This window comes from Sprattus sprattus (genome assembly GCF_963457725.1).
Source record: "Sprattus sprattus genome assembly, chromosome: 1".
Taxonomy (NCBI): Eukaryota; Metazoa; Chordata; class Actinopteri; order Clupeiformes; family Clupeidae; genus Sprattus; species Sprattus sprattus.
The window spans coordinates 11,473,819-11,486,045 of record NC_137920.1 but is presented as its reverse complement, the minus strand read 5'-3'; the positions used below and the strand labels follow the sequence as shown (position 1 = coordinate 11,486,045).

At 45.2% G+C, this 12,227-nt stretch overlaps 1 protein-coding gene across 1 annotated transcript; it reads left to right on the top strand.

Moving 5' to 3' along the window:
• Positions 1-8,253: 8,253 nt before the first annotated feature.
• LOC308367328 (putative nuclease HARBI1) lies at positions 8,254-9,339 on the top strand (the record flags this gene model as incomplete). The annotated part of the gene is made up of 2 exons (XM_080841216.1): positions 8,254-9,094; positions 9,275-9,339. 2 exons carry the CDS (start codon positions 8,254-8,256, stop codon positions 9,337-9,339), a joined length of 906 nt encoding a protein of 301 aa, XP_080697342.1.
• Positions 9,340-12,227: the final 2,888 nt, after the last annotated feature.

The following is a 12,227-nucleotide window of genomic DNA, read 5'->3' as shown; positions in this document are numbered from 1 at the left end:
TCCCGGCAGAGGCGATGGCAAGAGACAGATTCCGAACAATATCCTGGAATGTGCACATGAGCGACCCAGACGAGGACAGAGTGAATGATGCGAAGAGGGGAACCTCAGCACATGACAGACTGTTCCGGCTCAAACCCCTCATGACCACTATCCGGAATGCTTGTAAGGCATTCTATCAGCCTCGCAGGAACCTTGCTGTGGATGAGCGTATGGTGGCTCCCCCTAAGTACGGGTTTAAGTTGTTTGCCCTGGCAGACTCCAGCAATGGGTACACTTTGGACTTTTCTGTATACAAGGGTAAGAACAACTTCATAACAGGGCAAGGTCTCTCTTATGACGCTGTCACGTCACTGATTGACAAAAGGTATTTGGGGTCTGGATATCATGTGTACATGGACAATTTTTATACAACCCCAAAGCTTTTCAAGGACTTGTTTGCTTCTAAGTTTGGTGCTTGTGGAGCATACAGAGATGCTCGGAGAGGCTGCCCACGTAGTGCTGTCAATGCACTGAACCAGAGGTCCCCTAGAGGAACATTTCGCTGGATAAGGGATGGTCCCCTGGTGTATGTGAAATGGATGGATACACGAGAGGTGAGAGCTGTCTGCTCCACCATCCACGCAGCCTACACTGGGGATGTAGCAAAGAGAAGAGGGAAATCCATAAAGGGTGTCTGGTCCTCAGAGTCTATTCCATGCCCCTCACCGGTGGTCGAATACAACAAGTTTGTGGGAGGTGTGGATTTATCAGACCAGTTGATCCAATACAACACGACACAACAGAAAACAGGGAAGTGGTACAAGAAACTCTTCTATCACTTCCTGGACGTTGCTGCAACAAACGCCTTTCTTCTCCACAAAGAACTAATGCAAAACATGCACAAGGACAGCATGAGCCACAAGGCTTTCATGGAGGAGCTCACTGCACAGCTGTTTGGTATTCCACAGAAAACTCAGCCACAGACTTCACCCATCCTGAATACCAGCAATGTTTGCATGCCAGTTTGTGACGTTGAGCCTCGGTGGGATGGTGGCAAGAAGGCTCGTGATAACCGCAAGAGCTGTGCGCATTGCAGGGTGCAGAGTGGGAAGTACATCAAAACCCCTTGGAAGTGCAGAGCATGTGATGTATATCTGTGCCTTCAAACAGACAGAAACTGTTTTGTTGCTTGGCATCAAGGGGGGAACTGAAGAGGTTATCTGTTTTTAATATCTTCGAAACTCACATATTTATAGCTAACTCCTGTTGACAAGGTTCAGACATCAAAAGTCTATTTCAGAAACTTTACAATGTGTTTTTGTACAAAGAAATATTTCACTGCGTTCCTTTTTTCCATGATCTTATTGCCGAGGTCTTTTAGAATAAAATCATATGCCACTGGTGCATCAATGTGAGGGGAAATATACCGAAGCATCAAGGTATATATCAGACTACCTCAAAAAATCGAACAGGCCTTCGTCCCCTCAGAGGAAAGTGTCTTCTGCCCGAATACAGCTAGTTGTCAAGCTGATGTTAAAAATCTCCTCAATTTAACTTATACAATGAATAGAACAGAAACTGTCCTGATGCTTGGTATAATTGGGGGAACTAAGCAGGACATCGTTTTTCACTTCAATATTTGTTGTGTAGGGAAAGTATGTTGACGAGGGAAAGGTCACTCTGAAATTATTAGTATGTAGTAGTGAAACCACACAAACTTTTCTGAATGCTAAACTCATATAGCTAACACCTCAAAAGTCTAATTCTGAAATCTTTACAATGTGTTTTGAGCTCCTCTGAAATGATGTTATTTTAAGGGTATGTTAACATTTGATTTAAATAAACAACATATTTTGCTATATTCCTTTTACTCTCTTGTTAAAATGTCTGAGGCCTTTGAAAATATTATCATATGCCACTTGCATCAATGTTTTTAACTATGGGAAATATACAAACACATCAGGGCATAACAGACTGCTTAAACAAATCTCACAGGCCTTTGTCCCCTAAGAGGAAAGTCTCCTTTGTGTGAAATGACAGTTACCAAGCTGATGTTACAAGTCTCTTCAATTTAACTTCTAATGAATTACTGAAGACAGAGCAAATGCAAATCTATCCAATGTTGTTTACCTGAGGCAATACTCGGGGTCATATGAGGGAGAGATAGACATATTCATACCTTACCTGGCAGAGTTACTGTAAGCGTACTACCAGAATGGGGAAATGCATTCCTGTCTAAAGGATGCACCTGAGTAATAGTTGCAAGGCTGCAGAATTGTTTACTATAAAATCAGTATTCCACGTCTAATCACAACATTGCAGTTCCTATACTTACTTTATAAACAAATGGTGCTCAACTAACAAACGACCATTTAACATCATCTACGACCTCTGGGTTTTTAAAAGCAATTGACTGCACTCAATTACTGCTAGTGCTTCTGAAACTTTAAAGCGATAATGTTTTCAAAACCACACACATGAATCCGACACAAAACATGCATAAAGACTGGTGTGGACGTGTGAGATGTTTGGATGATGTTTAAGACCTCGTAAAAACCTTACAATAAGTGTTCTTTGGGACATAAACAGCAGACGTTTGGCGCAGTCTGGAGGAATGGAATGGAAACAGACATGGATTATCAAACAATGCTACCTTTTATTCGTAAACTGATTTTGAGACGATTTTTGGGATGATTTTCTTGTTGTCAATATGCCTTTAACCAGAGTGAGTGAGCCTCGCGAGAGTGCAGACAGATGGTGATAACGTCTAATAAACAGACTGGGAGACTGTCCGACCCAAGCTGGTGAAAGTTGCCATAATCAGGTGATGGATATAGTATAAGACATGAATTTTGAAATAGTAAAATAACGAAATGGTTAAATCATCACGAGTTAATTATAGATGCCGGGGCTTTCTTTTAAGAAGTGTTACGAGTTTTTGTCCTAGAGACATAAAAAGAACACCCCCAGAAGCCTTGAATCTTTTACTTTTAAATGCATAAAGTTTAAAACTAAAACGAAAATTCGCAACTTTTCAGGAAAATAGAAAGAAAAGCTTGCACATTTTAGTCTTTGCGCGAGAATTAACTCCTAATGGCCCATTCATAGCAAATGAGGGCTATTCATATGGTAAGCGATGATATTTCGGCGATCGCTATTGGGTCATGACATGGCGGGGAACCCTGAGTAAACGCCCCTTTTTGCAGCCATATAGTGCAGTTCTCATTATTGGGTGCTTAGTGTTATCATACAGATTGAGGAGAAGCAACATGTCAGAACCCACCTTTGCTGCTAACGCACCGTGCCTGATCCGGGAGGAACTTGCTCTGGAGAGCGAGGAGGAGGATAACCATACCTCCGATGAGAGTGGTGAAGACAGTGATGACGAACAGAACCACTTCGTGCATCGTCTTGACCCCTTTGAGGATATCTCTGATGAGTAAGTTTTCTTCGCTTTACTGGCTCTTGTAACGCATGATGTTGATTAACTTCCAGGGAGTAAAACGCATGTCATATGCTCAGAGTTGAGCGAATTATTGTAGGCTAAAACCGTCTGCAGTTGGCGTGGCGTAGTGTGTGGAAATAGCACAACACACTGGATTAGCGCGCCAGTTAGCCAGCTAGTATGCTGGTTAATATTAAATATGCCAGTCTTTTAAAGTAATCTACGATGAAATATCCAACGTGCTATGAACAACAGCAACCCATTACAACTTACTTTAAAAGTTTGTGTGTAAGTTGGAGACTGTTGTCAGTGCGAAAATAAGTAAAACATAGGCGCTTGGTTCAGCCAGTGATGTTGAACTGCAAACACAAACCCTAGTCATGTATGCTATTTTAACGTGTACAATAGGTGTGAATCGAAACTAGTCAGGGGTAAACGATCGAAACTAGCCAGATGTAAATGACCGAACTTGTGAATTGCAGTGCTGGAATTTTATCTGTTTAAAGTCCCTGAACATTATATGAAAGAACAACTGTTAATTGTTTTAAATGTTCTGTATTACAGAGACGTAGAGAACATTGCACCTACACCGCCGAGGAAAAGAGCACGACGTCTGCTCAAATGGAAGTCAGAAAATGACAAAGATGCCGGTCCAGCAAAACTGCGATTTCTTCCTGCAAGGGAGCCTGGTGTGCAGCTGGGTGCAGCATACAACCACACTCCCCTGGACCTCTTCAAACTCTTCTTTTCAGACAGTGCTGTGGAAACACTCTGCAAAAACACCAACAAGCAAGCCGCAAAGTCCATAGCCAGCGGCTATGAATGGGTGGATGTTGGAGTTGCTGAATTCTACAGATACATTGGACTGATATTCCTCATGGGCATGGTCAAGCTGAATGATGTACGAGACTACTGGAGGAAAGGCCATCCCTTCTACGTCCCTTTAGCAGGCCAGGCGATGGCAAGAGACAGATTCCAAACAATCTCCTGCAATGTGCACATGAGCGACCCAGACGGGGACAGAGTGAATGATGCGAAGAGGGGAACCTCAGCACATGACCGACTGTTCCGGCTCAATCCCCTCATGAACACTATCCGGAGTGCCTGTAAGGCATTCTATCAGCCTCGCAGGAACATTGCTGTGGACGAGCGTATGGTGGCTTCCCCTAAGTGTGGTTTCAAGTTGTTTGTGCTGGCAGACTCCAGCAATGGGTACACTCTGGACATTTCTGTATACAATGGAAATAACAACTTCATAACAGGGCAAGGTCTCTCTTATGACGCTGTCATGTCACTGATTGACAAAAGATATTTGGGGTCTGGATATCATGTGTACATGGATGAATTCTACACGAGCCCAAAGCTTTTCAAGGACTTGTTTGCTTCCAAGTTTGGTGCTTGTGGAGCATACAGATATGCTCGGAGGGGCTGCCCACGCAGTGCTGTCAATGCACTGAATAAGAGGTCCCCTACAGGAACGTGTCGCTGGATAAGGGATGGTCCCCTGGTGTATGTGAAATGGATGGACACACATGAGGTGAGAGCTGTCTGCTCCACCATCCACGCAGCCTACACTGGGGATGTACGAGAGACAAGAGTGAGATCCAGAGAGGGTGTCTGGTCCTCACAGTCTCTTCCATGCCCCTCACCTGTGGTAGAATACAACAAGTTCATAGGTGGTTTGTATTCATCGGACCAGTATTACAAATCACAACACACGACTGTGAAGTGGTACAAGAAACTCTTCTATCACTTCCTGGACGTTGCTGCAACAAACGCCTTCCTTCTCCACAAAGAACTAATGCAAAACATGCACAAGGACAGCATGAGCCACAAGGCTTTCATGGAGGAGCTCACTGCACAGCTGTTTGGTATTCCACAGGAAACTCAGCCACAGACTTCTCCTGTCCCGAATGCCAGAATGTTTTGCACACCAGTTTGTGACGTTGAGCCTCCCACCGTTGGTGGCCAGAGGGCTCGTCATGTACGCAAGAGCTGTGCACATTGCAGAGTGGAGAGTGGAAAGGACATCAAAACCCCTTGGAAGTGCAGAGCATGTGATGTCTATCTGTGCCTTGAAACAGACAGAAACTGTTTTGAGGCTTGGCATCTCGGGGGGAACTGAAGTGGTTATCTTTTCTTACTTCAATATTCATTGTGTAGGGAAAGGTCAATCTGAAGTTATAAGTACGTAGCAGTGAAAGCACACACACTTTATGACTGCTAAACCCTACATATGTTTAGCTAACTCCTATGTTGACAAGTTTCAGACATCAAAAGTCTAGCTCTGAAACTTTTTTGTACAAAGTCTGAGCTCCTCTGAAAGTAGGTTGTTTTAAGGGTATGTTTACATTTGATTTAAATAAAGAAATATGTTACTACAATTCTTTTTGCCATCATGTTATTATTGCCACTTGTGCATCAATTTGAGGGGAAATATACATCAAGGCATATCAGACTACCTCAAAAAAAACGAACAGGCCTTTGTCCCCTAAGAGGAAAGTCTTCTTTGTGTGAAATGACACATAACTAACAAGCTGATGTTACAAATCTCCTCAATGTAACTTCTAAAATGAATTACTGAAAACAGAGTGAATGCAAATCTATCCAATGTTGTTTTACCTGATGCAATACTGGGGGTCGTATAGGGAGAGGTAGACATATTCATACCTTACCTGGCAGAGTTACTGTATGCGTACTAACTACCAGAACGGGGAAATGCATTCCCGTCTAAAGGATGCACCTGAGTAATAGTTGCAAGGCTGCAGAATTGGCTACTATAAAATCAGTATTCCACGGCTAATCACAACATTGCAGTTCCTATACTTACTTTATAAACAAATGGTGCTCAACTAACAAACGACCATTTAACATCATCTACGACCTCTGGGTTTTTTAAAGCAATTGACTGCACTCAATTACTGCTAGTGCTTCTGAAACTTTAAAGCGATAATGTTTTCAAAACCACACACATGAATCCGACACAAAACATGCATAAAGACTGGTGTGGACGTGTGAGATGTTTGGATGATGTTTAAGACCTCGTAATAACCTTACAATAAGTGTTCTTTGGGACATAAGCAGCAGACGTTTGGCGCAGTCTGGAGGAATGGAATGGAAAACAGACATGGATTATCAAACAATGCTACCTTTTATTCGTAAACTGATTTTGAGACGATTTTTCAGGGATGATTTTCTTGTTGTCAATATGCCTTTAACCAGAGTGAGTGAGCCTCGCGAGAGTGCAGACAGATGGTGATAACGTCTAATAAACAGACTGGGAGACTGTCCGACCCAAGCTGGTGAAAGTTGCCATAATCAGGTGATGGATATAGTATAAGACAAGAATTTTGAAATAGTAAAATAAACGAAATGGTTAAATCATCACGAGTTAATTATAGATGCCGGGGCTTTCTTTTAAGAAGTGTTACGAGTTTTTGTCCTAGAGACATACAAAGAACACCCCCAGAAGCCTTGAATCTTTTACTTTTAAATGCATGAAGTTTAAAACTAAAACGAAAATTCGCAACTTTTCAGGAAAATAGAAAGAAAAGCTTGCACATTTTAGTCTTTGCGCGAGAATTAACTCCTAGTGGCCCATTCATAGCAAATGAGGGCTATTCATATGGTAAGCGATGATATTTCGGCGATCGCTATTGGGTCATGACATGGCGGGGAACCCTGAGTAAACGCCCCTTTTTGCAGCCATATAGTGCAGTTCACATTATTGGGTGCTTTGTGTTATCATACAGACTGAGGAGAAGCAACATGTCAGAACCCACCTTTGCTGCTAACGCACCGTGCCTGATCCGGGAGGAACTTGCTCTGGAGAGCGAGGAGGAGGATAACCATACCTCCGATGAGAGTGGTGAAGACAGTGATGACGAACAGAACCACTTCGTGCATCTTGACCCCTTTGAGGATATCTCTGATGAGTAAGTTTTCTTCGCTTTACTGGCTCTTGTAACGCATGATGTTGATTAACTTCTAGGGAGTAAAACGCATGCCATATGCTCTGAGTTGAGCGAATTATTGTAGGCTAAAATCGTCTGCAGTTGGCGTGGCGTAGTGTGTGGAAATAGCACAACACACTGGATTAGCGCGCCAGTTAGCCAGCTAGTATGCTGGGCCTCGTTTCCCGAACGCGCACTTAGCCTAAGAAGCACTTGAAATCGCTCGTAAGAGGATTCCTACGTTGCAAACGGGTTTCCCAACGCCACACTTAGCTTAAGTGTCTCTTTCGCTGAGAAGAATTCCACGTGTGGTCAGGACCAGTAGTAACTTCACACTTAGCGATTTAATCCACCAGGGGCGTCGTTCGACCGTCGTTCGGAAGAAACGGGAATTAAAAAAAAAAACATGGCTACTTGAAGCGAGGAATATTTTACATGAATAAAGCTATCTACACAACTTTTTATATGTTTATAATGACTCGGTTTGATCGGAAATGTGCTACGCGACCAATGCAGAGTATTTAGGTCTTGACTGAAACTTTCAAACAGTAGTTTGATGGCACATTTAGCGCTTATGCCACCACTCCATTGGCTTATATGGTAGCTTTCTAGCTAGTGGTTGTTTCCTGCCCTAAATCGCTAGTTTCATATCTCATACAGTCACGCATGACGTACGCTTCAACCTCCTCAACACATTAAAGATTATACAAAATAATATGTTATTGAACTAAGGAGATGGCTTTTCTGACTGTGTAGTTAGGCTGCAATATTAGGAAATTGACATGTCATTGAGCCGGGCTGGAAATCAATCAAGAGGGTTGCACCCGCCAGCCCTATATCAAGGTAGTGCTGAGTTACACTCTTCGAGGAGTAAAGATGGCTGGTGTATTGAGACTTATTCATATGAACCAGAGAATTCGGCGACGGCGCAGCCGTCTTGTTACCGTTAATGCTGAGCTGCGGCTACGTTTTAACCCCCTCGACATTTTGTCAGATGGGGAGGTACTGTTGCGCTACCGCCTGCCCCGGGGGGAAATCCTAGGGCTATTGGAAATCGTGTCCCCCCTGATAAGAAGGGCAACAAGGCGCAACTATGCCCTGAGCCCCATGGTCCAGCTCCTGGCGGCATTGCGCTTCTATGCCACTGGGAGCTTCTTACAGGTGGTGGGCGATGGAATTGGGCTCAGCAGGGCAGCCGTGTCGAAGTGTGTGGCGGCCGTCACTGTTATATTGGCCCAGCACGCACAGCATCATATACGTGTGGCAGAGACGGCACAGCAGAGGTTGACAGAGAACGTGCAGTTCCACCGAGTGGCGGGCATTCCCCGGGTGATTGGGGTGGTAGATGGCACCTTCATCCCAATTGCCAACCCAACCCTGATGGATGCGACGTTCATCTGCCGGAAGGGCTACTCGGCCTTAAACGTCCAGGTCGTCGTGGACTCGAAAGGCCTTTTCGTTGATATCGTGGCGAAATGGCCAGGAAGCGCCCACGACTCTTTCATTTGGGCCGACTCAGCTGTGGGGCGGGATGCGGCCGCAGGAGTGTTTGGGAGGGGGATCTTCCTCGGGGATAGTGGCTACCCGCTCAGATCCTACCTCCTTACTCCTGTGGCCAATCCCGCTACCGCAGCTGAGGAGAGGTACAACACGGCCCACATCAGGACCAGGGGCCTGGTGGAGCGCGTGCTGGGACAGTGGAAGCTGAGGTTCCGATGTCTCCACCGCTCAGCGGGAGGGCTGCGTTTGACTCCAGAGCGGAGCGCTCGGGTGATAGTCGTCACAGCCATGTTGCATAACATGGCTGTGCGGGCTGGCGGCTATCTCCCTGAGGAGGAGGACGACGACGAGGACGATGATGATGATGATGAGGATGCCAACCCTCCCCCACCCGAAGGTCGTGCTGAACAACACCGGGCCGGTCTTCGGGTCCGGCAGGCCGTCATCAACCTCTTTGTTTAATTTTGTTTTTCCCTTTGTGTTTTGTTCTCCCACCCCTCCCCCGTTTTTGAACATTTGTTCCTGGATTTTCCTTTTTATTTGTCCTTTTTTTTCCCCCCTTTGTGTTTTGTTCTCCCACCCCTCCCCCGTTTTTGAACATTTGTTCCTGGATTTTCCTTTTTATTTGTCCTTTTTTTTATTTTATTTTTTTATTATACTTTTTTTTTTTTTTTATGATTTTTTTTTTTTTTACTCCCCCCCCCCACCCAACTTTTACTTTACAGTCACCAAGCACCCCACTTCCAGCACCTGTCACAAACACCACCCAAACACCACCCCTCCATCAGCCCAATGTCACCCCACAATAAGCCTACTGTTATCATTCAGCAGTGTGGCACCCATCAAATCACAATTGTCATGCTTAAAGCTAAACAACGTTAGCAGCTCACCAGCTCCAAGTTTGCATGCGTAAAGCGCACGTTACGCACAGAGATTCACCAAGCACATGGGTTATGATTAATCGAAACATAAGTAGCGAAGTATTGAACTCCTCGACTGGCCCATGGCCAACTAAATAGAGGACGTATGTGGTGTTCTTTCCTTTTCAAAGTGAATCCTGAGATAAACCGTCTAAACAGACACATTTCATGCAAGGTTTGATAATACAATGACTGGACACGAAGTACATTTAGCACAAAATACCAACACCATTCCACTGAAACCGTAAAGGAAACACACACACACAAAATTCAAATAAACAAAAGAGCTTTATTGGCATTGCAACGTCGTTTGCAAAGGAGGGAATACCATTACTCCTTGACGAGGTGGAATAGGAGCATCCTATTGGGCCGCTTAAAGGGACATCAAACAAAACAAAGACCGCTGTCTATGGCAAGCAGAATGGCTGCTGCCAGCTCCTGCCCAGTCAGAATGTGGACAGTCGTGAGGAACAAATGGCAAGACTCGCCCACACCAGAGGGGTGGCCGGAGCTCCAATGCCTCCTCGCCATCAGGTTGGAGGTGGACTGGGATGTGGGGCATCTGCAAGGAAGAAAGGTTGAATAGTGCAATTGAATGGAATACACTGGAGAATTGGACACTGTTAAATGTTACTCACCCTGAGGCGGCAGGAATAGGCTCAATGAGGGCCTCGCGGACTGCTCCTCCTGCAGCAGCAGCTGTCTCTGCTGGATCGCGAGTTGGGCCCTCATTATTTCCACCTTCTCCCTTTCCACCTCCAACCTCTCCCGCTCAATCTGCGCCCTCTCCCTCTCCACTTGCAGCAGACCTTCGCTGCAGGTGCAGCGCCAGTCGCGACTCTGCCCCCTGCCACCTGTCGTCTGAGGTCTGCCGCGAGTCGGGAGGGAGCTGGGTGCAGAGGTGGGTGTGGCACTGTGGGTTGGCGAGGAGGCATCAGACGTTAGGGCTGGGGATGAGGCCCCGGGGGGCTGGGAGGTGGAAGCCCTCGCCCTCAGATCTATGCCCCCCGGGATCCCTTCGGAGGCAGTGTGGCCGATGATGGCCAGCACCCTCTCTTCCTCAGGGGTGAGGGGGGGCACGGTGTTGGGGCCACCACCAGTCCTCGCTGCCTCCCTCCGCACAGCCGCCCCTCTGGTCTTGGTGGTGCTGGCCAGGTCTTGCCATTTCTTCCTCATGTCTGTCCACGTTCTGACTGGGCAGGAGGAGCTGGAAGCAGCCATTCTTTCAGCGATCTTTATCCAGAGAGCAGTCTTCGCTTTGTTGGACACGTTCCCTTTAAAGCGGCCGAATAGGATGCTCCTATTTGCTTCCACCTCGTCAAGGAGTACTTGTAATTCCTCCTTTGCAAACGACGCCGCACGCCTTTTACGTGTTGAATCCATCTTTTCATACGGACAACTACCCACAGGTCCTAATATAAGATGCATCAGCCAATCGTAGTCCATAATCAATACATTGGAATCACCTGCAATCAGTGATCAGACAGGTGAACAACTAGGCAAGCCTAAGTGGGCGTTTGTCAATTACCTTTTGGGTGTTTTCTAGTTCATCTGAGCACGTTTTTAAATAATTCATTCAGCACACACGCCCTTTTGTAGTTGTTTTTCAATCAATATCTGAATTAAGTCACATATTATGGCGGCTTATGCCCTGAGTGATGTTTTTATTTGATATTTTCTAGCCTATATATATTTATTGAGGTATTGTTCTTATGTCGAGACTTGTTATATTGGAACTTCATTCAAAATCGACTCTTCTGGCATCGATTGCTGTACTTTCAGAACTACTGTGATGGACAGCTCCACCCTAAGAGCTACTTAAGCACTCGTGCACGTTGCGCTCGTGCACCTGACTTTAAGTTGTTGTTTGGGAAACGCACGTAAATACAAAGTGCTACTTAGTGTACGATGTCGCGAAAATCCACGTAGGCCGTTAAGATACATCGTTATCGGGAAACGAGGCCCTGGTTAATATTAAATATGCCAGTCTTTTAAAGTAATCTACGATGAAATATCCAACGTGCTATGAACAACAGCAACCCATTACAACTTACTTTACTCAACTTACTTGTGTGTAAGTTGGAGACTGTTGTCAGTGCGAAAATAAGTAAAACATAGGCGCTTGGTTCAGCCAGTGATGTTGAACTGCAAACACAAACCCTAGTCATGTATGCTATTTTAATGTGTACAATAGGTGTGAATCGAAACTAGTCGGGGGTAAACGATCGAAACTAGCCAGATGTAAATGACCGAACTTGTGAATTGCAGTGCTGGAATTTTATCTTGTTAAAGTCCCTGAACATTATATGAAAGAACAACTGTTAATTGTTTTAAATGTTCTGTATTACAGAGACGTAGAGAACATTGCACCTACACCGCCGAGGAAAAGAGCACGACGTCTGCTCAAATGGAAGTCAGAAAATGACAAAG